The sequence below is a fragment of the Poeciliopsis prolifica genome, unplaced genomic scaffold (genome assembly GCF_027474105.1).
Source record: "Poeciliopsis prolifica strain line A6 unplaced genomic scaffold, Auburn_PproV2 SCAFFOLD002, whole genome shotgun sequence".
In the NCBI taxonomy this organism is placed as follows: domain Eukaryota; kingdom Metazoa; phylum Chordata; class Actinopteri; order Cyprinodontiformes; family Poeciliidae; genus Poeciliopsis; species Poeciliopsis prolifica.
In genome coordinates, this window is record NW_026562377.1 from 13978921 (window position 1) to 14004229 (window position 25309).

General features: G+C 39.5%; 2 protein-coding genes across 2 annotated transcripts in view; one reads left to right on the forward strand and one right to left on the reverse strand.

Annotated features, from left to right (window-relative positions):
• The first annotated feature begins 5054 nt into the window (after window positions 1-5054).
• LOC129369626 (cortexin-1-like) lies at window positions 5055-7779 on the forward strand. Its single transcript, XM_055045164.1, has one exon. It carries the CDS (start codon window positions 5804-5806, stop codon window positions 6206-6208), a length of 405 nt encoding a protein of 134 aa, XP_054901139.1. The 5' UTR covers window positions 5055-5803; the 3' UTR covers window positions 6209-7779.
• Window positions 7780-8762: 983 nt separating this feature from the next.
• The window catches only part of fbn2b (fibrillin 2b), a 74163-nt gene continuing 57616 nt past the window's right edge, over window positions 8763-25309 (reverse strand). Inside the window, exons 32-65 of the mRNA XM_055051223.1 lie at window positions 24929-25051; window positions 24660-24782; window positions 24138-24263; window positions 23929-24051; window positions 23480-23602; window positions 22458-22619; window positions 22302-22370; window positions 22080-22205; window positions 21865-21990; window positions 21624-21773; window positions 21451-21522; window positions 21226-21351; window positions 20296-20421; window positions 19365-19490; window positions 19139-19255; window positions 18731-18859; window positions 18518-18637; window positions 17815-17940; window positions 17583-17735; window positions 17426-17491; window positions 17206-17331; window positions 16847-16966; window positions 16644-16766; window positions 16335-16466; window positions 15687-15812; window positions 15247-15453; window positions 14754-14879; window positions 14488-14610; window positions 14160-14276; window positions 13909-14037; window positions 13582-13701; window positions 13051-13282; window positions 12810-12963; window positions 8763-12149 (exon numbers count right to left, since the gene is read on the reverse strand). Of these exons, the coding sequence (XP_054907198.1) occupies window positions 11772-12149; window positions 12810-12963; window positions 13051-13282; window positions 13582-13701; window positions 13909-14037; window positions 14160-14276; window positions 14488-14610; window positions 14754-14879; window positions 15247-15453; window positions 15687-15812; window positions 16335-16466; window positions 16644-16766; window positions 16847-16966; window positions 17206-17331; window positions 17426-17491; window positions 17583-17735; window positions 17815-17940; window positions 18518-18637; window positions 18731-18859; window positions 19139-19255; window positions 19365-19490; window positions 20296-20421; window positions 21226-21351; window positions 21451-21522; window positions 21624-21773; window positions 21865-21990; window positions 22080-22205; window positions 22302-22370; window positions 22458-22619; window positions 23480-23602; window positions 23929-24051; window positions 24138-24263; window positions 24660-24782; window positions 24929-25051 (4625 nt within the window). The 3' untranslated portion in view covers window positions 8763-11771. The remainder of the gene's footprint in view (window positions 12150-12809; window positions 12964-13050; window positions 13283-13581; window positions 13702-13908; window positions 14038-14159; window positions 14277-14487; window positions 14611-14753; window positions 14880-15246; window positions 15454-15686; window positions 15813-16334; window positions 16467-16643; window positions 16767-16846; window positions 16967-17205; window positions 17332-17425; window positions 17492-17582; window positions 17736-17814; window positions 17941-18517; window positions 18638-18730; window positions 18860-19138; window positions 19256-19364; window positions 19491-20295; window positions 20422-21225; window positions 21352-21450; window positions 21523-21623; window positions 21774-21864; window positions 21991-22079; window positions 22206-22301; window positions 22371-22457; window positions 22620-23479; window positions 23603-23928; window positions 24052-24137; window positions 24264-24659; window positions 24783-24928; window positions 25052-25309) is intronic.

Sequence of the window (25309 nt, forward strand, 5' to 3'; positions counted from 1 at the left end):
ATAGGGAAAATTAGCTCATTGACTGAACACATGACACACAGGCCATTTACTTTGACTTATAAGCAAACAGAGTAATCAAGTAAGACACACTTACCTGCAGACAATGTGAAACCAGAATCGGCAACAATATAGTCATGGTGTTTTAATACCATGACTCTGTTTAATATAGGTTCTTAAATCTCTCTGAATTCTCCTGTAACTACAGTTTTTTAAAAAAATTTGTGATTAATGTATGAAAAAAAACAAAAAAAACATTTGTTGTTTTGCACAGGTGACCTTGTCCTTGTTGTCCTCATTAGATTTGGAAACACAGCAGGGACCAACTCCCGAGGTGCCACATGAATCACAAGTATCCAGAAGAGAGAAAAACACATCTAACATCAATAAGCCTTATGACATGTTGTTACACGTTTCTATTAGGGTTTCCCCTTTTTGTCTGTGCAGTTGTTGTTCTGCCATGTCCTCTGAATGCTCCATATTTGTCTTGTGAGCTCCATTACTTTTGTGTGGATGTGATGGGGATACCCGGCTGAGCTTGTGGATCACATGGAGCTCCCCTCAGCCTTTTCTCCAAGTCCACTTTATCTTTATAAACAACAAATTGGAAAGGGTTAATTCAATTCCCTGCTGGCTGAAGCTGAGACGAACATTTACCATCTCTGTCTCTTTCTCTCTCCACTTGTTTGCTGATGTCCTTTTCCTCCCTGCCTCTTTGTTGCTAAAGTATAATTACTTTTAGAAAGTGGCTTTACTCAGCCTATACATAACAACAGAGCAACATGGAGACTGGCTTGGCTGGCTGTTTGCATGCTTGAAGTATTATCTCACTAATGTCCAATAACAAGATAATGCTGGGCTCACATGTCAGATCTGTTTGATTCTTAGTAAAGCATTTTTGTTTCTGGATTTAAGTGAAAAGCCCACATTCACATTCAAGACCTCCACCTTGCTTACCGTGCCATGATAGCTCTCCGCTTTTTCATCTTGGACTTGGTGTTCCTTCAAGGTAACAAATATTTATCTTGCCTTTGAGGAATAAAATAAAATGCCGCAAAGATTAATTTCACTAGAAGCAATTCACAATAATTGTCACCTAAATCGTGCATTAGACAAACAGGTTTATGTGTATATCCAATCCAGTTAATTTTTATATAATTAATTTAAACATTCAGATTCAGGTCATATAACTTTCTGGTTCAGTCATAATAATACCTTGCAGTTACATGTTAGCCAGGATTACTTTCTATGAGAGTCAAACAAAACAGGAGTAATGGTTAAAGGCATCTTACCCTCTAGGAACAAAACACAATTTTGTCCATGAAGGGCAGCAAACGTGTGAGCTGTTGGATCAGGCTGAGTCTCCATGCTCAGCCTGCTCCTGTATTTGCCTGCTGATACTTGTGTGTATGCATGTGTGAAATGGATGTCAATTTGAGGACCTTTCAATGAAGACTGACAAGTGTCTGCTTCACTGCTCTTCATTACAAGGGTCTCATTGGTGCTCCGAGGAAGTGTCATGGAGGAGAGATGTAATGGGTGAAAACGAAGGCGCAATAAGGTGCGTGCGTGCGTGCGTGCGTGTGTGTGTGTGCGTGTGCGTGTGTGTGTGTGTGGCTGCATGGGTGTTAGGACTGACAGAGTGAGATGGTATGGGTATGGCTTAACGAGGAGGAAAATAAGCTGAGCAATCTATGTCTGCTCTCCTTCCACCACCCAATTTCATATGCCGACACACATACCTTTGGGAGCCATGGCAGAACTACTGGGTCACTAACTGTGCATAGGCTTGTGGCATGGCAGAAAAAAGGCAATTGTGAAATTTCAGGTTTCTTTTTATAAAAATAGGTTTCCACTCTCAAAGCTATTAAGTAGCTTTGAGATATAACTCTCTCTCTCTCTATCTGTCTGTCTGTATATCTATAGATGTATCTATATATATGCTTTGTTCTTTCTTTCCCTAAACAGACTGAACACAACACTGTAGCATCAGTGCACAAAAACACCTCATCAGCATTTTTGTTCTAATATTTCCTTTTCTTTCAATGTTTTTGCTAAGTATGTTGCGGTTGCAAAGAACTTCTTATACGTAATATTTGGTAAGATTTTGACTTCAATTGTCAGGCTTTCACTTACTGGATTTTGATAATACATTGGAGAGATTGTAAATGGGGGTTACTCAAATGGATATTTTCAATGCAATTTTCAATAGTATTGCAATTTTGTGCAGCACAACGGTGCATCATTTTTTACCAACAGACCACAAATGCAAGAATTGTGAAGTAAATCAGAAATTGAATTTTGTTACCAGTATATGTTTCTTTTTGTAATGATGCATATTTGATACCAAGACTGCAGGGCTTTTTTTTTTAAGTTTCAACTTTGTCAGGTGAAAAGAATGACAAATGCAGCACATTTCTAGTTGTGTCACTATGCAGAAATATTGCCTCTAAATCTGAAACTCGAGTTCAAGGTTTATTCTTTCAATAACAGTGAGTCTCCTGCACACACAGCTGAAGGTACCTTTGCCATAGTTTAATTCTTTATCATTTCTATTATAAAGAATTTATCTTGCAGGGCTAAAAGTCAGCGTAAATCTGGATGTGCTGCACAAATGCAGCACATCTATTTTTGCTCAAATGCAAAAGTGCACATTCATTCAGACGGTGAGTATCTGCTCCCAGGTGTGTCATCCTGCTGCCAGCCAGCCTGGTGCAGAGCAGACCCTGGAGGCTCCAGCTGATGAAGTAGCAGACAGGAAACCTTTGAACTGAACACGACAGAGAGGCAGGGAATGTGTGGAGAAGGCATTTTGCCATGGTCACGCAGAGGAGAGTCAGTCCAGACTGTGCCAGTGAACTTTTCCTCTTTCCTCAGAACTGCTGCCCATTCGCCACAGGAGCTTCTGTTCGTGCATCTTTAGCTCGTCTGCCAATCTTTTAACTTCCATCCTCCTCTGCTTTCCTTCTGCAGGTTCTTTTTACATGATAAAATGCATTTTGCGAAACCCCAGCCCACACACACTGTGCGCTACCTGTGTTGCATTACATTTGTCTGAACAAATGGCTCAGTCATTCTGTTTGGACCGGTGAGCAGGTGTAAATGGTTTGTGTATCACATTCCTCCAACGATTCGAAACCTGGTCCGCTGCAGGTGATGTGATGATACATTATTTACAACCCTCCACAACACTTTGTCTTTCCATCCATAATGTTGCCAAATTTACAAAAAGGGGGTCAGTTAAGGACCCAGAGCTCCTCTTTAACAATGCAATGACAAATGAGAGCGAGATAATGCAGCTTTGTTTATAACCATGCTTTCATTACCGCTAATGTGGCCATAATGACACCATAATCAGCTTCCTAATTGAGTGTCATTATGGGGAGTGCTGATGCTGTGCTCTCCATGCAGATGGTTAATGTCACTGTTACTTAAATAGCACATAGTCACCATAACCCCACAGCATGATGAAATAATACTAAGAATGACTTCATCTTTTGCTTATGGATCACATTAAATCCAGTCAGACTGACGTATGAAGATGATTTTATTGTTAAATTTCATTGGGCCAACTGTACATTTTAAAAACTGCTGGGCTGAACACATCTCAGGTCGGAGGAACAAAGAATACTGGCGTTATTTTTCAATTAAAAAATGAGTTAAAGTGACTAATATCTCAACATTAAGGTCTCCAAATGTGAGTTAAGGAGATATCCCATTATCTGTAATAAAAAAGGAGTAAAATGTAGTATTGATAAACTAGAGTAAAATCTATAGATTTTTAATAGGTTCTGAGGAGATGGCAGGTGCCTGCGTATTTCCCGGATTATTACTTTTTCAGGATCAATCGATTGCAATTAATTTAATCTAGATTACTCCAGAATTCGTCTGGTTCTGGTTCGTTTTCCGTCTCTGTCTGAATCTGAAAACTCCAGCAAATCTACAGGAATTGCAGCCCCAGGGCAGGAGACTTCACAAGGTACTGATTGACCAATCAGAACCAGGTTTTAATCCAAGAGATGCATGACGACAGACAGGAAAATAATACTCTTCTAAATAAGAAGAACTTTTTATTTTCAATGTTTCAATTATGTTTTTGTCCAACAAAAGCTGTTTGGCATTGATAGGGAATTTGGAGAGTTTACATAGAGATTCAGCCCACAAACCAAACCAAACCAAACCAAAACCTACTACATTTTCCTTGCAAATCTGTCAAAATTTAAATGGGAATGAGGATATTTTCCATCATGACAAGCCAAGTAAATTGAAAAGAAGCTTTATCACCAGAAAGAAATAACAATATATGGTCTTCCTTACTCTTGGGCTAAGCTGTGAAGCTTTTTGTTGTCTTCTCCTGAGAGATACATTTGTACATTTATATTCTAATAAATCTTGCTGTGTAAACTATGGCTGCGCCTGAAGGATGCAGTGTGAGAAACATCCTGTTCAGACAGCAAAACCTTTCAGTTTAATCAGATTTACTGCAATTGTGGCAGAAGCAAAGCCAAGATGACTGAATGCTAAAATTTAATCTTTTAAAGGTTCTTCAACAAAGCATTTCAATAATAGTCTGATAAATTTGTTCGGTTCTCCTTTGGACATATTTGGTGTGTCACCAAATATGTCCAATGTTTAGACTGTAAACATTACATTACATTCTTTAATTCAGACCTATAGGTAGCAAGTTTTGACCCGATGCTCGGTCAAAACTACGCAATCTCTTTCAAATTGGTGTTAACCTGGCATTTGGGTTTAAAAGTAGTGTTTTTGTGTGTAATTGTAAAGTTTTATTTGTGTGGTTTTGCACAGATTGTAACCTGGAGCTTCTGTTGTTTTTAGGTGTAGGAAACGGGCTCAGCTTCACCTGGACGTCTGATCAGACCGATAACGCTCTGCTGAGAACTGCGGAGGATTCCTGGAACAAGCATTTAAGCGGATTCTGTTTCTCCAAAGATTTTGTGCTTCTTGTTGCTTCTCAACTTAAAAAGAAAGACTTTTTTTCATTTTCCTTTTTTTTTTTTTTTTTGAGAAAACCATCCAGAAGGGAAGACGGCAAATGAAACTTATTCAACGCATGACTGTACTGACCCACTTTTCGTGCTCCAGCTAGCTGGATGAAGAGGAAACTTTGCATTTAGCAGGCGGCATCAGAGAAGGTTATGGGCCGTTTAACATGCAGGGTCATTAATCAAGCGACCTCCAGTTCTAATTAGCTGCCACACACGTATGCAAACAGTTGCATCTGGCTGCTGAGGTAGTCTGTTTGTAACAGGACGCAGACAAGCTCTGAAACCGCCCAACCAAGTCCAGTGTTAGATGTCCTCCTGCATTGTATCATCTCTCTTGGACAACACTGACCTTGGCGCAGAATAGAGATGTTTGTTTGTGTTTGTTTGCCCTAGCGGAAGACGGTGCCATGCCCTGTGTGCTATGATTGAGAGTCTCAAAGACACCTGATGGTGGTTGCGTGGCTCTGATAAGCAGGGAGGAAGAATTACTGCCTGAGGCACCGATGCTCAAATAAGAAGGTGGCTGATCGTCATCAGACTTTTTAGAGTCGCATCCTCAAATAAGTGACACACAAACGCAGCTTGTGCTAATTGCAAAGTGCACACGTGCGTCTGTCTGACACGTTGTCAGAGCAGATTAAAGTCAGACCTTTTGTAGGTCAAGTCACTTTGACTTACTTAGCTTTGACAGCGTCAAGTGGCCACCAGAAAAAAAAAATGTGTGACACAGCAAAAATACCAACACCTTAGACGAATACATCACATCAGTCCGCCTGCCTGTCAAATATAAAAGTTGCATGCTGACTTCTTCATCACCTCTCATGAACGCCTTCCCCTTCTTCTCCACACTTCAGCCCAACACACCCACCATCCAGTCGGTGTGTAAGCCCTGTCTCCGGGCCCCGTGGAGAATGAACGATGTACCCACCCTGGACTACGAGTCGCTGATGTCCCCGGCCAGCTCCTCGCTGCCCAGCAGTCCAGGCAGCGGTGGCAGCAGCCCTCCCCTCGCCTTGGTCGCGGTGGACACAGAGCAGCGTACAGCCTTGGCCTTCGTTGGCCTCCTCATGCTTTTCTTGGTCTTCCTGCTCGTCAGATGCTTCAGGATCCTGCTGGACCCATACAGTCGCATGCCTGCATCATCCTGGACTGACCACAAGGAGGGCATAGAGAGGGGTCAGTTTGATTATGCACTGGTGTAGGCCACAGATTACATAATTTTTTTTTTTTAGTTTTCCTCAGAAAGTGATGATACATAGTGTACTGTTGTAAATGCACTAGCAGATGGGTCAACCTTTTGTTGGTGTAAATGAATGCTGCAGGACTATTTATCTACATCAAGTGTTGTTCAACACAGGATTCACCTGGACAGGCAAACCCTCGCAGTGCTGTGAAAAAGTATGTGCCCACTTTCAGATTTATTCTGTTTTTGCTTTTTGTTTTCTTGTCACATTTTAAAATCTGTTTCATAATTTAAAACTTTTAATATCAGACCAAGATAACTCAAAGAAACTTACAAAAGATTTAATTTGTTTAGAGCAAAAAATCTCTTAAATTTAACTTGCTTTGCCACTTTTGGCAGCAATAAATCTAACTGAGTGTTTTCGATAACAGATGAGGTATCTTTATTCAGAATTATTTTCATTCAGACATACTGTACAGTTTTTAAGCATGAATAGCTTGTAGTGTAAGATACCCAAGCATTAGGAAAGCCTTGTAGCCTTTTTCAAATTGATGAACTTGAAAACCTCTCTCTGATCTGATCTTGAATGTCTTTAGAGATATTTTATCCTACTTCATGTTGAATTATTTGTTGATTTATTGATTCAACAGGTCTGAAAGGACTCACAACTCAGCGGTGACTATGAAAATGAGTTCACCTTTTAAAAAATTAAATGAAAAATACATTTTATTGCGACAGTAAAAGAGGCAAAAACAAAAACAAATCTGTAAGGGTTTTTTCCCACAGTACTGTAGAAACTGGGCCATTAAATGACAGACAACAACTGCCTTAACCTGACCTACTGTAACAGCCGATGACACCATCCACCCACAGCATCACTATTTTTATCGGTTTTTGGTTGTACACAATATTACTTTACTTCACAAACTCATGCTGCTTTTTTAATTCACTCTGTGCTTAATGCAGACAGTTAAAAGAACTCAGGTGTTGGATGGACTCAGAAAAAAGTTAGTCTTTAGCAGATGCCCCTTTAACTAGATCCGGTCAAGTGTCTAAGTTTTCACTTCTAATCCAGGAGCTCATTTTACTCGCTGATTCTGAGTTTTGGCTTCACGTTTTCAAAAATCCATGCAAATAGTTTCTACAAAACCCTGACGGTCTATGCTTAATGTGTTGTGTCTACACTGAGAAGCCATATAAAAAAACAACACACAAAAAACTAGTTTGTTACTGCATGTAGAGGGTTATGTTCCTGTTTTTGTGACAATGAAACAAACTGCATCAATTAGGACAAAAATTATTTTTCTAATCTCGACTCAAGTTTTGGGAGTCTCCTTTTTTCTATCTTTTTGTCTCTTCCTCCTAACATACCAACTTTTAGACAGAAACTTCTGAGGCCGTCATGCAGCCTTGTTTTAAAAGGAGGCAAAACAAACAGCTTGGCTTTTTGTGAGTGTGTTTTTCTGACAGTTGGCTTTCTTTTTCAATGCTGGGTTAAATAAGAAGATGAGATCTCTTTCTTGCAGAATTCATATGTGCTGATCTGAGGTAGAAGTTCACAAACCGTATGGGAAATTAAATAAAAATAAATTCTACTTAACACATTAAATTTCCTTGTGCTGCTTTTTCTTTTGTTCCTGTTTGCCAGTAGTGGTGCTCCCAGACTTTTATGCATAGTGTATTTAATAAAAATGAATTTAAAAGAAAAAGCAAAATTTATACTTAAATGACATATATCTTTTCAAGTTTTTCACGTTATATTCCAATTATTAAATGTGTTGCAGTGGGATTTTATGTGATAAACCCACAACAAATCCTCCAATAGCAGATTAGTTTTGTATTCAGACCCCCAGAGTCTAATTCTGTTTTTTGACGCTTCTTGTTTTGTGTATGTGGATAATGACATCCATCCATCCATTTTCTGTGCGCCCTTGTCCCTAGCTGGTGTACGGAGAGAACCTGCGAATGCACAGGGAGAACATGCAAACCCCAGGCAGAAAGACCCTGGGCTTGGAATCAAACCCACAACCTTCTTGCTGAAAGGCAACGGCGCTACCAACCGTGTCACTGTGCAGTTGGTAGCACCGTTGCCTTGCAGCAAGAAGGTCCTGGGTTTTAATCACTTTTCTAGATTTCTCTGTGCAAAATAGCTCAAACTCACATAGATTTGATATATATCTGTCAGTTTTCAAATCTTGCCTTAGATTGACTGGATTTATTTATTTTTTTTTTTTTACCTTGGGACTTTTGTAAAGTCTCTTGTCATCGATCTCCTACCTACAACATTTGTCATCAAAATTTTAGTCATAGTTTGCATCAGAACATCCCTTCAGAGTACATTACTGATAGAGATATTTATCTTTGAGAGATGAACTAAGGAATTTGAACTCTTGCTGGTAATTCAAGCCGTTTGTACAAAATAGTTTTGAGGAATACATTTTCTGTACTCTTTTGCAAAAGTCAGGGATGATTTGAGAAGTGCACCAAACCTTTAAATGAACCCAAATCATTCTGCTGAAGGTTTTGGTTTGATGTGCCATCCTAAAACCTAAAAAAAAAAAAAAAAAAAAGAGTAAAAATACAACAACAACATTTTATTGCCATAATCGTCACCGGACAAAATTGTACAATGTGTCATTTACATTTTTCCACACTGGCTGCAAAAATCTTTGGTTTCCATCAACACACAATCATTTAGGATACTAAAAATCCTCCAATAGGAATGAAAGTTGTTGTAGATGCAACAGAGTGATTGTCATCAGCTTTGAGTTAAGCCCTCCGCGCTCCCCCCACCTCTTCCCGCTACTCAATTTTTTTACTAAAAAACCTGCAAAAAGAATAACAAAGGCAGTATTCAAGTTTGACGCTGAAGGTGGGTTACAGCCTTTTTAGCAAAGAGAAAAAAATTACAGCTCGACAGTAAAGATACACAGTATACAAACTTTTTCAGATTAGAAAATGGTTATGTGCTATAAACATTGGTCTACTCTGTTAGCTGTGGAAAAGTGCAGTAACCCTGAATGTTCAAAAAAAAGGATTATTGTAGCACCAAGTAGATCCCAGCATTGTTTGCAAATATGCCTCATCATCTTTGGCATCCTACAGACAGTGTATGTTTCCCTGTGTGTGAGATTACAGATAAGCATATAGTTTTACTACCTTTTTGTTGATCACTGATTCGTGATCGACAGATATTTATTTTTACCTTGCTTTTTCTTCTTAAGCTGTCCTGAAACAGAATGTCACACTCAGCTGTTTTGTTTATATTGTTGACTTGACAGTAAAAAAAAAAATAAAAAATTACTTTTCATTTGAAATATACAATTTAATTTCAACAAGCATGTTTGATAATATGTTTGTCAGACATTTCAAGAGGCAGACATGCACAACAACAAACACTAGAAAAAAGTTAGCAGATTCAAGACTGCGCTTATTTTTTACAGCAACATAGATGGCATAATGTAGCACCTTTTTCTCTTTCAGAGACAAAATAAGTATGACCTAACAGATATTTTTTGTGAGGTTTTGTGTTCGCCGTGTGTGTCCTCCCTCCTTTCTAAGTCACTAATTTACATTGTTGTGAAAATGTTTTTGCCCCCTTGGCGATTTCTTCTGTTTTTTTTTTTTCCTTTTTTAAATGTTTCAGATAATCAAAGACAAGCTGGAGAAAACATGAATCAAATTTATTCCAAGAGCATGTTAATCACTCATCCATCTTTACTTCAGAAAACATCAGCTGTCATGATTTAACCACAAGAATGACACTGGGTACAAATTTTAGAACAAAATCATAATGAGATTTTAGTCTGTTCTATTTTGAGCTCCTTTCAGAATGAGCTGTTTGTGGAGCCTCCTGTGCAATCAACAAGAATACAAAAAGTAGTTTCTGAATAATAAGTCAACAACAAAACACTTGTCTTTTCTACCAGCCATTGTACAGTGCATATAGTGGTAAATCCAGCTGGCCAAACATGCTGGAGCTCAACTGGGTTTGCTAGGTAATGATGCTGTGTCCATTGAATGTGACTGGAGGTGTTTCAAAAGGCTCTTTTTCCAGACACCAAAAGACCACACTGACTTATTGCCAAAAAACTGCTGGGTATTTTCTTAAAGACAATATTTAGAAACAGTTGAGACCCAAATGGAAGCCAAAATGTCAAAATTTTGAATTCTGTATTAAAGGTCCCCTTAATATTTTAGAGAAGGTGAGAAAAATAATATATGAACTGACAGGAGTAAACATTTTTGTGTGCATCATAGCATCATGATGTGAATTTAAGATTACATTTCAGAAAAATAAATCACATTATCAGTGATGGACTGGGTCTGTTTTATTGCTTCAGGACCAGAAAGAGTTGCTGTAAATGATGGAACCATAAATTTTTTTCTCCAAATGGCTCAGAAAATATATCTGAAAACAAAAGTGAGATACAATATCAACTTGATGATCTGAATCATTTAACTGTCAAAAGCAGAATACATTTGTGAGGGGACAAAAACGTTTCCACAGCAATAAACGCTATAGCTGTCATGTACCTTTGAGATGGCTCCTGTCACGTTGTAAACTAGGCTCAGCCTTCAGTTGTCAAAGAAGTCAGATAAAGTAAGCTTCATTTCAACTACAACTCCTGAAGCTTTTCAGAAGACTTCCTGCTCAACGACAAAGCTGGCTCTCAGGATGAGAATCAGTACAACTGAAGTGAAGATAAAAACAAATTCAACATGATCTAACTTCTTTTAAAGACTATGAGCTGCTAAATGGTGTTTCCCTGCTTGTGATGGATGCTGAGGGACGCTAGCACCCTCTTTTGTTTCAAAGTCAGCATCACAGCATGGCGTCCACACTGTGCGAGACATACTGAGGTAAGCAAACATGACAGCACACACGCACGCAAACACGCCAATCCCTGCTTAGCTCTCCGCCTGCAGGCACGAGCAACAGCCAGTCGCATCAGAGCAGAACGCAGCTTCTTCGTGTCCGGATCTGAGGACCGGTCGTCGCCGAGCTGCAAAGAACGGAGTGCTTTGGACGTAAGAACCTGAAATGCTGTGTAAATGTTGCAGTCCTTCGTGGTGATAATCTTTCAAAAAGCACAAATACATTAAATGGCACACTTGAATATTGAGAGGGGCAAAATGTGGCAAACCTTTTTCCTCAAGTGTTGTGAAAGAATTCCAAGTTCAGGTACTTTCACACGACTAAGAAAACCCCCAAAACATTTTAGCTCATCCCTTTGAGACACTGAATAAAACCCCCGTCTAGCCTAAACAGACCTGCTTCGTTTTCTGGATGGAGAGGCCCGAGTACAAGAGCATCTCTTTGCCTTCTTCTCCGCTGCCTCTCAGCAGAGAAATGAGTGCTGGGTCAGGTAGAATTATAGTCATGATACAAATAAAGGAAAAAAAAAACATCAACATATAACTTGCAGAGTAACAAAGTGGTGGTAGACGTGGGCTTATTGACTCAGTTTGTCATAGCCCGTAATTCTCCCTCTGTTAGTCTGATGGTCCTTTCAGGCGGGGGAGCAATTCGATGGTTAACAATTAAGTCCAGAGAAGGATTGCACACACATACACTGAGCTCAGTGCAGGTGAATGTGGAGCTTGATCCGCAGAGCATCCCCTATTTCCCCCTGTAGGTAGTCATAGTCGTGCTGCTCCTCCAGCTGATGTAGTCTGCGGGGTCCAAACAGAGGCAGGCTGGTGATCTCCAGCAGGTAGGATCCAGGCTGAGGCGGCCTCTTCCCAAGCCGGAGCACGCTCTTTCCGTCCCGACGCTCCACAAGGCGGAAGTGTTCGTCGGTGTTGCCGTGGGTTATGATGTAACGTACATGATGCTCCAGAGGCTCCAGGGCAGGGAGGAGCTCAAGCAGAGGCTCCTTGTTGAGCATCGAGGTCAGTGAGAGGTTCATGGGGATGGAGGCCTGGGTGTCCACACTGGCCATGCTCACAACTGGTTCCTACAGAAAGAAGAAGAAGAAGAAATGATAAAAATGATAAAACAAATGGAAGCTAGGAGTAATCCAAGCGTGTGGAGTATCATATCATCAGATATGATCATATCATATCATCAGAACAACAAAATGTAAAGTAGTTCAGGTGCATAAATGCTTTTGTGATGTACCGTATACACATTATACAATGTTGGCCAAAAAACTGAACTCTGGTCCGCCTACAAGTCGAAGTCACGATTAGGTTGAAGTGAACACCGGTGTGGTTTGATTGCAAATGTGAAAGCCAAACTGACCAAAAGCAGGAAGCCATCAACACCATAGGGCATTCTGGGTAAATACAGTCTAAACAAACAAGAGAGTCTAATGCTATTACAAAAAAGGTCTCATGGTCTTTTACCAAAGACAAAAAATTAATTCATAGAACTGCTAACATGCTACTCCATTTGTTCTGTGAAGAAAGAATTTGCGTTAATCTTCCTCTGAAGTTTTTGTGTCGTTCCACTCAGCTATTTGTGCTGCAGCGCCACCACAGGCAAGGGGGTGAACAGGTTTCTCAAAGGGTTTGAATTGTTTGACATGGCGCAGTGGTAAGTGAACTGCACCAGCTGAAAATGTAACTATCAAGAGTGAAAACACCCTTAGAAATCTTTGTGTCATGGTGCGTACCTGATTCAGTTCATTTTCATCGTTACTGCGTCTGTGTCGTCCATTCTTTCCTCCTCCATTTATCTTGCACTCATAGCAAGCTTCAGGAGACAGACTGTCATCCTCATCACCATCCACGAGTTGGCTTGGCAAGCCTGAACCTGAAACACAGTGACTGTGAGGAGACAAAAAGAGAAAATCATTTTAATAACATCAAATGCCAAACATGGTTCACTTATTTGATGACGATGTAATTCCTCACCCCTGTCCAGCTCTGAAGAAACCTCCAGGACAGCCACACAAGTAGCCTCCGTCAGTGTTGGAGCAGCCGTAGATGCAGGGGTTTGTGCCTGTGCTACATTCATTCACATCCTGGCAACCACCAGCGTTCTGCTCAAAGTCAAAACCAGAAGGACAGACGCACTTGAAGCTGCCCAGGGTGTTGTAGCAGGAAGCGGAGCCACAAACAGTCCCGCTCTGACACTCGTTTTCATCTGCAGAAAGAGAAACCTATTCATTTTGATGAAGATGCATACACAACACATGCAGTGATCCCAGACATCAAATATGTTTAAGTACTTTTAGCAATACAATTTTCTGAACTTCTCCACCAAGCTAAACATGTCAGGAGTTTAATAAAATCCCTAGAATTGTATGATGGCTTCCAGTTATCATGTGATTATCAGTGGATTGCAAGAGTCATAAATATATCTGAAGTATTTCAAAAAATGTCTCCCTTGTGAAGCGGTCCTGACTCTCAATCAGGCCAAATGGACAGACAGCTTTGACTCACCCACACACTGGTTCCACTGGTAGTGCTGCACGTATCCCTGAGGACAGCCACAGCGGTAACCTCCCAGCATGTTCTGACAGCCATGCTGACAGCGATGGTTATTGCTACATTCATCCACATCTAAGGAAAGGGGAAAATTCATTTCTTTCAGTCACTCACTTTACAAATATCAGGAGCAACATCAACATTAGGACAGCTATCAAAGATGGATGGAAGACTGTAGGAAGAATTAATTAAAAACCCTTAAATTTCAAAAAGATTAACCCAAAGATAAAACATATGGAACCCAACAATAACTGAATATGTGAACATATCCTGTCTGCTCACCTTCACACTCTATGCCAGTGCTATCCAGGGAGAAACCTTTGGAGCATTCACAGTTGAAGCTACCAGGAGTGTTTACACAGGAAGCTCGAGATCCACAGACACTGTTTTGGGCTGTGCACTCATTGTTGTCTGCAAAGAAACAAACAAACAAACAAACAAAAATTTCCAGCTGTAAATTATTTGCTTCAGTGGCAAATAATTATCACATGAGCCACAGAGCCTGAGGTTCGACTACTTGTAACTGAACTCACCAATGCAGGCGGTCTGATGCTGAGTGAAGCCAGATGGACACTTGCAGTTGAAGCCTCCGATGGTGTTAACACAGAGGAACTGGCAGTTGTGCTGCTTTGTTGAGCACTCATCCAGATCTTTATGCAAAAAAAAGCAAGGCATGCAAACTAATTTAGCTTAAAACACGCATTGCTGTGGAAAAAAAGCATAAACAAGTAATGTGTAACTTTGAAGCTAGTTGCTGTGTGAATATATTTGTAAATTATATATTATTCCAAAAGTAAATATTAATCATCATGTATCTGCAAAGGCTCAGCTGGCTTAAGCACAACTGCAGAGTTCTGTCACCTTTGCAGGTCTTTCCATCTGGTTGTAAACTGTATCCTCTGGGGCAGGAGCACAGGTAGCTGCCTTCAGTGTTTTTACACAAGAAGTTACAGGGTTTTGGAGACAAGGAGCATTCATCCACATCTGGAACATGCAGCAAAGTTACATTAAGTAGAAGAAAGGTGAGTCAGGATGCCAACACAACAAACCAGTGAAAGATTTGGCAGATTTTAATGTTTTCAAAGTGAGAAAAAATTGGATGGAAATAAACCAAAGATCAGCCTTACCAACACAGGAAGTGCTGGTGAAGTCAGCTTTGTATCCCACATTACAGTGGCAGCGGAAAGATCCTATAGAGTTGATGCACTGACCGTTCTTGCACAGATCTGGCAACACCTGGCATTCATTGATATCTGTAACAATAAAGTTCTACTTTATATTGATCTGCACAGACTGTTATTGCAAGAGATTTTCACAAGTCAATATTTTAAGTCAAAGTCAACTCAAGTCCAGGTCCAGTACAAGTACAAATACAAACAACATTCTTCTAATGTTTAGTTTTAAAAGTTTTTGAAAAGATGTGCAATATTCCTTCCACTCCCAAACTGCCTGGCACTGTCTTATAAAATTCACATTGATCACACAAAATACTTGAAAGTCAAATGGTGTGTGAATACATTCACAAATCACTTGAAAATTTAAATATTATTACAATTTTTGTTTTAATCTTCCTGTTTCAAAGTAACACATTGTGGGTGCAGATTACAGTTTGCTACTCACCTCTACCATCTGTGGTGTATCCAGGTCCAAGAGGGCACATCTTCTTGTATTGCACAGTGCCAGGTAGAGGGCACAACTCGCACTGTGACCCCCAGCCTCGACCCACATTGCAGCAGCACTCAGACTTAGTCACAGTGTTCCTGTTGGTTGACGATTGCTGGCACATAGTCTGCAGAACCTCTGTGAAGCAGAAGCCCTTTCTGTTGTCTAATGGAAAAGAGAAGAAGTGTTTTTACATTCTTGGGTTTAGGATGATCTATGATCTAAAGGAAGCAAAACTGTGGAGAAGTTTGAAACATTGAGGTCATAAACAAAAAACAAAATGTTATTTCATTAAAAATTGACTCAAAAAGGAAGTTATGTTGACATAAATCTCATAAAATACGCAAAGAAAGACTAATTAGTGTTAATAGAGGGAAAGCCGGCAGTATAGGTCTTACCAATGCATTCAGTTCCAGTTGAGCTCGGCTCAAAGCCGTCGTTACACTCGCAGCGGTAGCTTCCCACCGTGTTGATGCAGCGACCGTTCTTGCAGATTCCAGGTTTGGCACGACACTCGTTCAAGTCTGCAGCAGAACAAACAGGTGAAGGAATAAAAAGTCTGAAGAAAAGGGAGAATTCTGTTGCAGAAAAGTTGCTGCAGTATGGCAGGATGAATAAATTATAACACATATGGAGGGATGAAAACAGATGGATGAATGGCTGGGTGGAAGTACAGAGGCATGGATAGATGGAAAAGTTGCTGGATGGACATGAATGACGATAGATATCTGTTCATCTGAGTCATATTTAATCAAGAAAACCTATATATCATTTGTTTTTCAGAAAGTGATTAACAAAATGTTGCCTGAAAAGGCCAACTAATGACCTCAAGTCTTCATGTAGTCAAGCAGAAACAAGCTGTGAGTATCTTTTATACCAAACTAACATAAAAAAAACAAATAGGAGCTACCTACTCTTAGTAAATTGAATATTCTCATTTTCCATCCGTATTCTGATTTACATTCTGAAATATTTAAATTAAATTTCATAATTTTCCAGACTCTAGAAGAATCCTGTAAACTATAACCTGGCACATTTCTACTGACCCATGCATCCCTCTCCATCTGGTCGCCGCTGCATGCCAGGCGGGCAGATACACATGAAAGTTCCAATCAGGTTCTTGCAGGTCATGCCTTTAGAGTCGCAGTCATCTAGTCCCTCTGAACACTCATCCTGATCTGTTTAAGGTTAAAAAAAATGGCAACTGGTTAAAAACACTGTTGTAAAATACCACTATCCATATTTATACATGAGTACACTACTACTCATGTATAAATATGAGTAATAGTATATTTATATATTTTACCTCTTCTTCAGAGAAAAGTGAGAGTGTTATTTCTGATCTACCATCTCACCTCTGCACATGCGCTGGTCATCTCGCAGCACATAGCCGGCAGGACACATGCACTCGTAGGACCCAAATGTATTGACACAACGGAAAGCACAAAGAAGGGGATTCTGGGAGCACTCGTTAATGTCTTGAGCCAAGAAGAGGGACAGAGTCATTACTAAAGGGTAATGTCCATATAATAAGTGTTCTTGGATGTGATCCACTAACCTTCACAAGTCATCATGGGTCCCGGTTCAAAGCCCTCCTGGCACGAACACTCAAAGCCTCCAACTACATTGGTACAGGTTCCGTTTCCACAAGGGTTCCCAATGGAGCATTCATCCGTGTCTGAAGAAATCGAGTCACAGGAGCAAACACACAAAGTAAATGCATTAAAAAATGATAATGGATGTTGATTTTATGACAGTAAATAAGCACCCCAAAACCCTATATCAATCACACATACATGCAGATAAATCCGCAGTCTAAATCAAGCAAATTCAGTGATAATAGTGACTTTGGAGATTAAATGTGTTAGCTAGAAACAAATAGCTCTGTCTTTGTCTTCTATCTAGATGTCATCTCACCAACACAGTTGACTCCAGTGTAATCCAGGTTGTATCCAAAGGGGCACTCGCATCGGAAAGAGCCATCTGTGTTGATGCATATTCCATTCTGGCAAATTCCAGGATTATCCAGACACTCGTTCATATCTGCACACAGTCCGAAAAAGCTAGCTCATTTAAACAAATCTGTAATTTCTTTTTCTTTTTATTCAGGACATTGGGTCACAGTTGCAGCACTCACCCTCTCGAGTGTCACCCAGTCCAGGCAGAGCTCCAAGGCCATAAGGGCATAGAGTGTTGAAAGCAGCTGTTGAAGCGTCAACAAAATGTCAATGTTTTATGGTTGACAGTGTGTACAGATGTATGTCTGAAAAGGTGAGTATGTGTGTGTTACATACCATCAGTTTCTCGTGGGCACAGCTCACAGGGAATTCCCCAGCCCTCTCCAGGCATCTTGCTGCAGCAGCACTTGGCCTTAGTGGTGTTGAATGCTTTAGGGACTGAGCATTTGCCTGCCTCAAACTTGGTGAAACAGAAGCTCTCTCTGGTGTCTACCATAAAAGGTAAGTGGTTTTAACAGGAAGCACAATATTGCTACAATTTGATCTTCAGTATTGTGGTAACTCTTACCGTAGCAACGTCGTTTGTTGTCAGAGAGTACAAAGCCCGGCTCGCAGGAGCACTGGAAGCTGCCTGGGGTGTTGGTGCAGGTGCCGAACTGGCAGATGTTGGGCTCTACTTCACATTCATTAATATCTAGTAAGATGGTGTGGAAAAGCGGGGAAAAAATGGATAAAGGTATCAATCAAGATTTCAGCCATATAAGTAATGACATAATAGCATATAATTTAAAGCTGTACTTTACTGACAGAAAGAGACCGAACAGTGTCTCGGCCACAGGAATTTGCAAATTCACAAATGGACTGCCATATATGGCTGCTGTATCAATAAACTATAAGTGTTCATTTTTTTCATACAGGCACTGTCAAAGTGATAGTTTTTTGGGGTGAGGAGGATGAGGTTGCCAAAAAAAGATCTTACTATTACAAATTGTATAAATAAATGTGAGGTGGGTTGGTGATAACACAAAAAAGACTCCGTTGTGTAAAAGCAGAACTGCAGAGTAGTGGGACAGACATTATCCCCAGAATAACCTTTTGATATCTTCACTGCTGCAACATAGTTATGTATATCCATGTGAGTAAAACATGAACTGGTTGTATTATTAAACAGTTAAATCTGCAGCTATCTCAGTTTTTTTTTTTTTTTTTTTTACTGAATATCCTATGGTGTGTGTCAACAATCATAATGTATTTAAGTTTTTTTCTGTTACCTAAACACTGGTCATTTTGCACCTGGTAACCTGGAGGGCAAATACATCTGAAAGATCCATCCAGGTTCTGGCAGGTTCCCGGAGAGCATGTTCCGGGCAGACTAGTACACTCATTGATATCTGTGGGAAGTAATTTTAAATTGAATTTAAATTTACATGTGACTTTCAATGAATTACTTTTATCTCACACATCTATTAGAACTTGTGACTTACCAATGCAATTTTTTCCATCAGGGGTGTTTTCGTAACCCTCATAGCAGAGACATTGAAAGGAACCAAGCCCGTTGATGCATTGTCCATTCCTGCACACCTGGCCCTGCAGAGCAAAGCACTCATCTATGTCTGAAAAGAAAAAGTTACAGTGATTATGAAAAACAGTGAAAAATCTTGACAAGAATAAAAAATTAGTTTTCTCGAGGCTATACAAAACACACTCAAATAGAAAGAAAGCTGCACATTTAATGTGTGGCTAAATGTTATGCTGACACAGATTATTTTATTAACATAAAGATGTATAAATATAATCAATATAACAGTGGCTAAATTCCTGAAACACTTTGACTTTTGAAGTACACAGCTTGCTGTTGGCATTTTTGCAGCAGAACAGTGAACAGTTCCTACCCATGCAGTCATTGTTATGTGTGAGCTCAAAACCAGGGAAGCAGAGGCAGTTGTACGATCCCACCGTGTTTTTGCAGGTACCATTGCCGCACGGCTGCCTTTCACATTCATCAATGTCTGAAGCACACAAATATATATATACATATATATAAAAACATGATTTCATTTGTGAGAAGTGAACATGCAGCATTTTTATGTATCAGAAAGTTTGAGACTGTACTCTTACCCATGCACATGGTTTGATCAGCAGTGGCCTTGAAGCCATTGTGGCAGAGACAGCGATAACTGCCCTGAGTGTCGATACACTGTCCATGGCTGCACGCGTTAGGAATCTCCTGGCACTCATTGCGATCTGAAAATAAATATATTAGTTGTTTTTTTTTCTCCATATTTAATCAGGAACTTACAATCAAGGGATGAAAGTTTTAATTTTAAAAAATATTACTGTCAGAATGCACTAATGAAATATGTTGAGAAACGAGAAACATTTAATCTTAAATTTCAGTAATATGTATCATACTATTATAATTACTTTATGTGTTGATTCCTTATTGGTCTGAATTACCCGTCAGCCTTCTCTTGCCGTCATAATCTAATGTTTTTGCATAGTCATGTAATCTTCCTGAGGAGGTTCTTACATATTCAGTGATGTACAAGAAACCTCAAATATTTCTTTAATATCTGGACTTCAAATGTTTAAGTGGTCAAGTTAGAATTTTCCAGGCTTTTGGGATGATATAGTATTACTCCACCCTGGTTTGTCACTCTGCATTGCATGTCAAGTGGCTAAAAATGTTACTTTTTTTCTCAATTACAAAATTGACAAATTCAGCAGTTTATGTTATCTTGATCAGAAAAAAGGAAAAAAAAACACATCCAGGAACTAAAGGAGTATATCCAGTTATATTCATAATGGTAACCAAAATAAAATAAGAACACTATTCTGTGTAAAAAAGAATATTTTGCATGTTGAAAATACTAAATTTAGAAGTACTTGTAGAAATATTTGTTGCTTTTAAAAATAAAAGCAGTTATATCATGTAATTTATTTTATTTAATCTTTTTTTGAGTAGATACAGTGTTTGTACAGCTTGGTTATTGTACAATGCAAATGTAATACCAGCCCATATAATCTGTGAAGGTAAATATGAGCTCACCCAGACAGGCCCCGCTGGGGGACAGCTTGAAGCCCTGGGAGCACTCGCAGCGGTAGCTGCCTGGGATGTTGATGCAGTTTGCGTTGCGCTGGCACAGGTTGTCCCCACTGTTGCACTCATCAATATCTGTGATGGAAATAGAAAACAACAAGCTTTAGACATCAATCACCAGGTCTATAACTCATCAGATTTGACTCTGAGACTGGCTACAACAGGACAAAAAACCCATTATGAAGCTGCAGAGTTCAGGAAGCTACTCTCAGGTTCGGATTGATGGCTTTCCTGGACACAGTTGCCTTTACAAGAACATAATTGATGATAAATGAAGCAGAAATTAACAAGGGAGGCTTGTAAACATATCTCACTGCCAGTGAGTAAGAAATCTGCATGCTTTAACTGAGCATGCATGTCCTAGTATGACCGCATTTATTATTGCTTTATTTAACCAGCACTTCTAGCAGTAAGTTCTTTGTGATATGAAATGCATTGGTGCATGCAGCATGTGTCTGTTCTGTCAAAATAAGAGAAACAGTATGGGTGGTGTGAGAATGCATTCAAGACCAATATAGTTTTGACAGCAAATTGCTTTGACATCAGATGAACACTGTTTTTTTGGGTTGTCTGTGTGCAACTAATCAATATATGTATCACTTAGTGAATGAAATTATTAAAGTAAATTAACTATTATGAATTTGAATGTGTTTTTAATTAATGAACATTAATATAACATTAAATTATGTTTATATTTTTTTGTTTGTTTTAAGATTTAGTCAAAAATGACAAGTTGCACTGACCAGAGTACAAAAGCACTAAAGGGATAAAACTTTTAGTTTTAGAATGATGGGATTGTATGGTTGTATGGATGTCATCCCCAGGAAAATTCATAATGCAACAGATAGAAGAATAAAAGATATTTGAGCTGAGACTAACCTTCACAAATCAGTAGTATGTTGTTGTAGCTGAAGCCCATTGGACATTCACAGCGGAAGCTTCCAATCTGGTTGATGCACACTCCGTTAGCACAAATACCTGGGATTTCTCTGCACTCATCAATATCTGCGACAACAAAACACAATTATAAAATAGCTTAGACAAGCTTTGAAAGTGATCATTTGAAACTTATTAACAACTGCCGCTGGATTCACCATGACCTACCAACTGGTTTGCCGGTGTGGATGTCAATGATGAAGCCAGGAGCTAGGTTACCGCACAGTGTCCGGTACGCATCTGGACAAAATCAGCACAGAGGAGACTCAGTGACAGTGATGAAACGTGATAGTGAGATTGTGTTCAAGCAGTCTATATAATGCATTTTTGTTGCGGCTCACTGGTAGCAGGAGTAGGACACGGCTCGCACGGCTTGTTCCAGGCTTTGCCCACATTGTAGGCGCAGCAGCACATCTTCTTGGTCATGTTGAACGACAGCTCATTCTCACACGTGTCATTGAAGTTGCGGTAGCAAACACTTTTCCTCATGTCTGCATTACAAGGCAGAAATGAGAACTTTCCGATAGACGACAAAGCTGTTTGCAGTAAATCTGTTTATTTGAGGGAACCTCTACCACTCACCCATGCAGTTGTTTCCTCCATTGACCTGCATGTATTCAGGAGGGCACACGCAAGTGTAGTTGCCCAATGTATTGTAGCAAGTTCCAGGCCCACAGATCCCAATATGAGCAGTGCATTCATCAATATCTGGAACAAAAAACAATATATAGATAAATGAAATTCATTCAACTACATTGAGTTTGTAATGTCTTCACCGTTAAAGGAAGAGTGGATACCTTCACAGATGCGCGTCTCTTCATTCAGGTAGTAGCCTGGTGGACACTCACACTGGAAGCTACCAAATGTGTTAATGCAGTTCCCACCCTGGCACAGACCAGGTAACTCCATGCACTCATCAATGTCTTAAAGATCAGGCAAATAGAGAAATGAGTGTTTGTCACATTTTTCCTTTTCTGTTAACATGTGTCACCCAAAAAGGAGAATGAGGTATGTTCTACCTTCCAGAAGAACAGTGATGGGATTCGGTCTGAAGCCCTCCCCTCCTGGACAGAGAGTCTTGTATTCGGCTACAGGGAAATAAACAGTGAACCACTGTGATTTAAAAAAAATTATTACAGGGTAAATAAGTGGAATTTGGTTCTGAGGATGCATACAAGAGTTGGATGTTGGGCAAAGTTCGCAAGGGTTTCCCCAAGCTCTTCCATCGGAGCAGCAGCAGGAAGCTCGTGTAACACCCACTCCGATCTCCACACTGCAGGAGATTCCTCCGTCCCCCCGAGGAAGGATGTCCAAGAAACAGTTACCGACACGGGTATCTGACAGGAGTAAACAGCACTGTTAAGCCTAAATAATTCATAGAAGTACTTAAACAACAAACAGTACAGTTTCTGAATTTCTTCAAGTTTTATCGTATGTAGTTATGAGGCGGGGCATTTTGTGCATGCAGTGGAAAGCAATATCGTCACCTAAACTATGGAGCAAGTAGCGGACTCCTCCCCAGCTTTAAAAGAAAGGAAATATGTTTTTGCACCACTGATTTTAACTACAACATACAAATTCTCTCTTTAAGAAAAATTAAAGACATGGAAATAATAGTTGTCATTTCATCAGAGCTGCTGAAAGCTTCCTCTTTCTGCCACTAGGTGGCATGCCTTAAACCTCCAGAAAGATCTCAACATGCAATGAAATGTCATTTACAATTAAGCAACTACTAAATCTACTAACTTGTTGCATCAGGTTAGGCTGTGTAAATATTTCTTCGCTAGAAAGGTCTGAGAAGTAGTAGGTGTAGTATTCGCAATATTAACAATGTTTAGATTATCAGTCTTTTCTAAAAAGTTTGCATTCTCTTTATTGAAAGTCAATAAACCATTGACCAAACTAATAAATCTACTAGCTTGTTGCATCAGGTTAGGCTGTGACCACACCTCATTTGAAGATGTGTGCAATGTGAAAAACCTTCAGTTGGTTAATTAATTTAAACATTGGAGAGCTCCTTAAATTGTTCTTGTATCATTTATTTATTAAAACACTTTTTCATTTTTGAGCAAACATAATTTGGAGCTAGAGATGAATTGACACAATTTCTGTGCTGGTATGAAGTTTATTCACCTATTTCATCATATCCAAGATCACAGTTGGAGGACTACCCTGAAATCCTTTGAATGTGACTTACCCACGCAGCCCACACCAGTGGGGTTGAGTGTAAAATCAGGTGGACAGTTACACATGTAGCTCCCTGGTATGTTCACACAGAGTCCGTTGAGGCAGTTCACATGGACAGCACATTCGTTGATATCTGGAAGACACACCAAGAACACTCGCTTTTGAACAAACGGCAACTTAATTGTTTGCAGGGGAAGTTCAACAGTTTTATATTTTTGGCAATTGTCTTTAGAAAGAAACTTGCCACACAAACTAATAATTGAGAATAAAAGATTTTTGTTCTGCACAGAAGTTTGTAATAATGAAATCGGCAGCTTATCCAGTTTACAATGTTAAATGGTAGATTGTTTCTTTATTGTTTGTCACTTATTTTATTGGAGTTGGTTAAACATGAGGTCAATTTGAAAAATAGAACATGAATCTTTGTATTATCTTTTTAAACTTTAGTGTGACAGTTACCAGTGCAGTTTCCTCCACTGCGGTCCAGTTCGTAGCCATCGTCACAAACACAGCGGAACATGCCTGGAAGGTTCTCGCAGGTTCCAAACACACAGATGTTCTGGAAATTACACTCATCAATATCTGCAAGGAAAATACCAAAGACAACGTTATTATGCTACCGTACTTGAATGGGAAAATAATGCAGTCTGGCAGAATTAGTGCTGCACCTTTGCAGGCCTTGCTGTCCTCAGTGGGCGTGAAGCCCATCTCACACTCGCAGCGGTAGCCTCCAGGAGCGTTCAGACACTGACCGTTCTCACACAGGTTGACGTTGTCAGCACATTCGTCCATGTCTGCCATAAAGCAAAGAAATGTGTTATTAAACAATGCCAAACTCGCCTTGAATGAAATAAAATTTATCACTTAAACAAAAGGAATAGTTTAGAAAGGACAACCATTATTTTTCATCAACAACTGATGTTTTTGGTTCTTACATTCAAAATATTAGCAGTGTTATTTTTGACTCAAGACAGTTTATTGTTCATTGTGTTTTTTTCTTATCGGCAAAATGCCTAAATATTTCTTCGCTAGCAAGGTCTGAGAAGTAGTAGGTGTACTATTCGCAATATTAACAATGTTTAGATTATCAGTCTTTTCTAAAAAGTTTGCATTCTCTTTATTGAAAGTCAATAAGCCATTGACCAAACCTGTTCTCAAGTGAGCATCTAACATCAGAGCAGTTTTCTTACCTGAGCATGAAAAGCCGTCTCCATTAAAGCCTTCTTTGCATGTACACCTATATGACCCCGGTGTGTTGACGCAATCTGCATTGAGGTGGCAACTGTGGTCCTCTGAGGCACATTCATCATAATCTGGAAATAAAAGATTACCATATCACCATAATCTTGGCAATAAAATACAGCTCTACTCAAAATTATATTGAATTTTAATCGATTTAAACATTGGAAAATAATCAGCCACTTCAATATTGACAGAGTCAATCTGAGTATCGACTCACCCACACACTTGATGCCGTCTCCCACCCAGCCGTCTCTACAGCGACACTTAAAGCTCCCCGGCACGTTAATGCAAGCAGCATGCATGTCACAGTTGTGAGCTCCAATCTCACACTCATCAATATCTGAAAAGAAAGAAACAGCAGCAATACTCAACAGTTATACTGTTCATGTTATGTGAACTTTAAAAAAATAACTACCACAAGAACTCTCATCAGTAAAAAGTGGTTTTGAATTTGTTGAAAGCATCCGAAATACAAAATCCTACACAAATGCAGTGCATCGTTAACCAGGAAAGGAGAGAATATACTTTGTTAGACTCCAATAAACTGAACAGTTTTTCAATTTTTATTTTAAAAAAAGTATCATATACAAAGAGAATA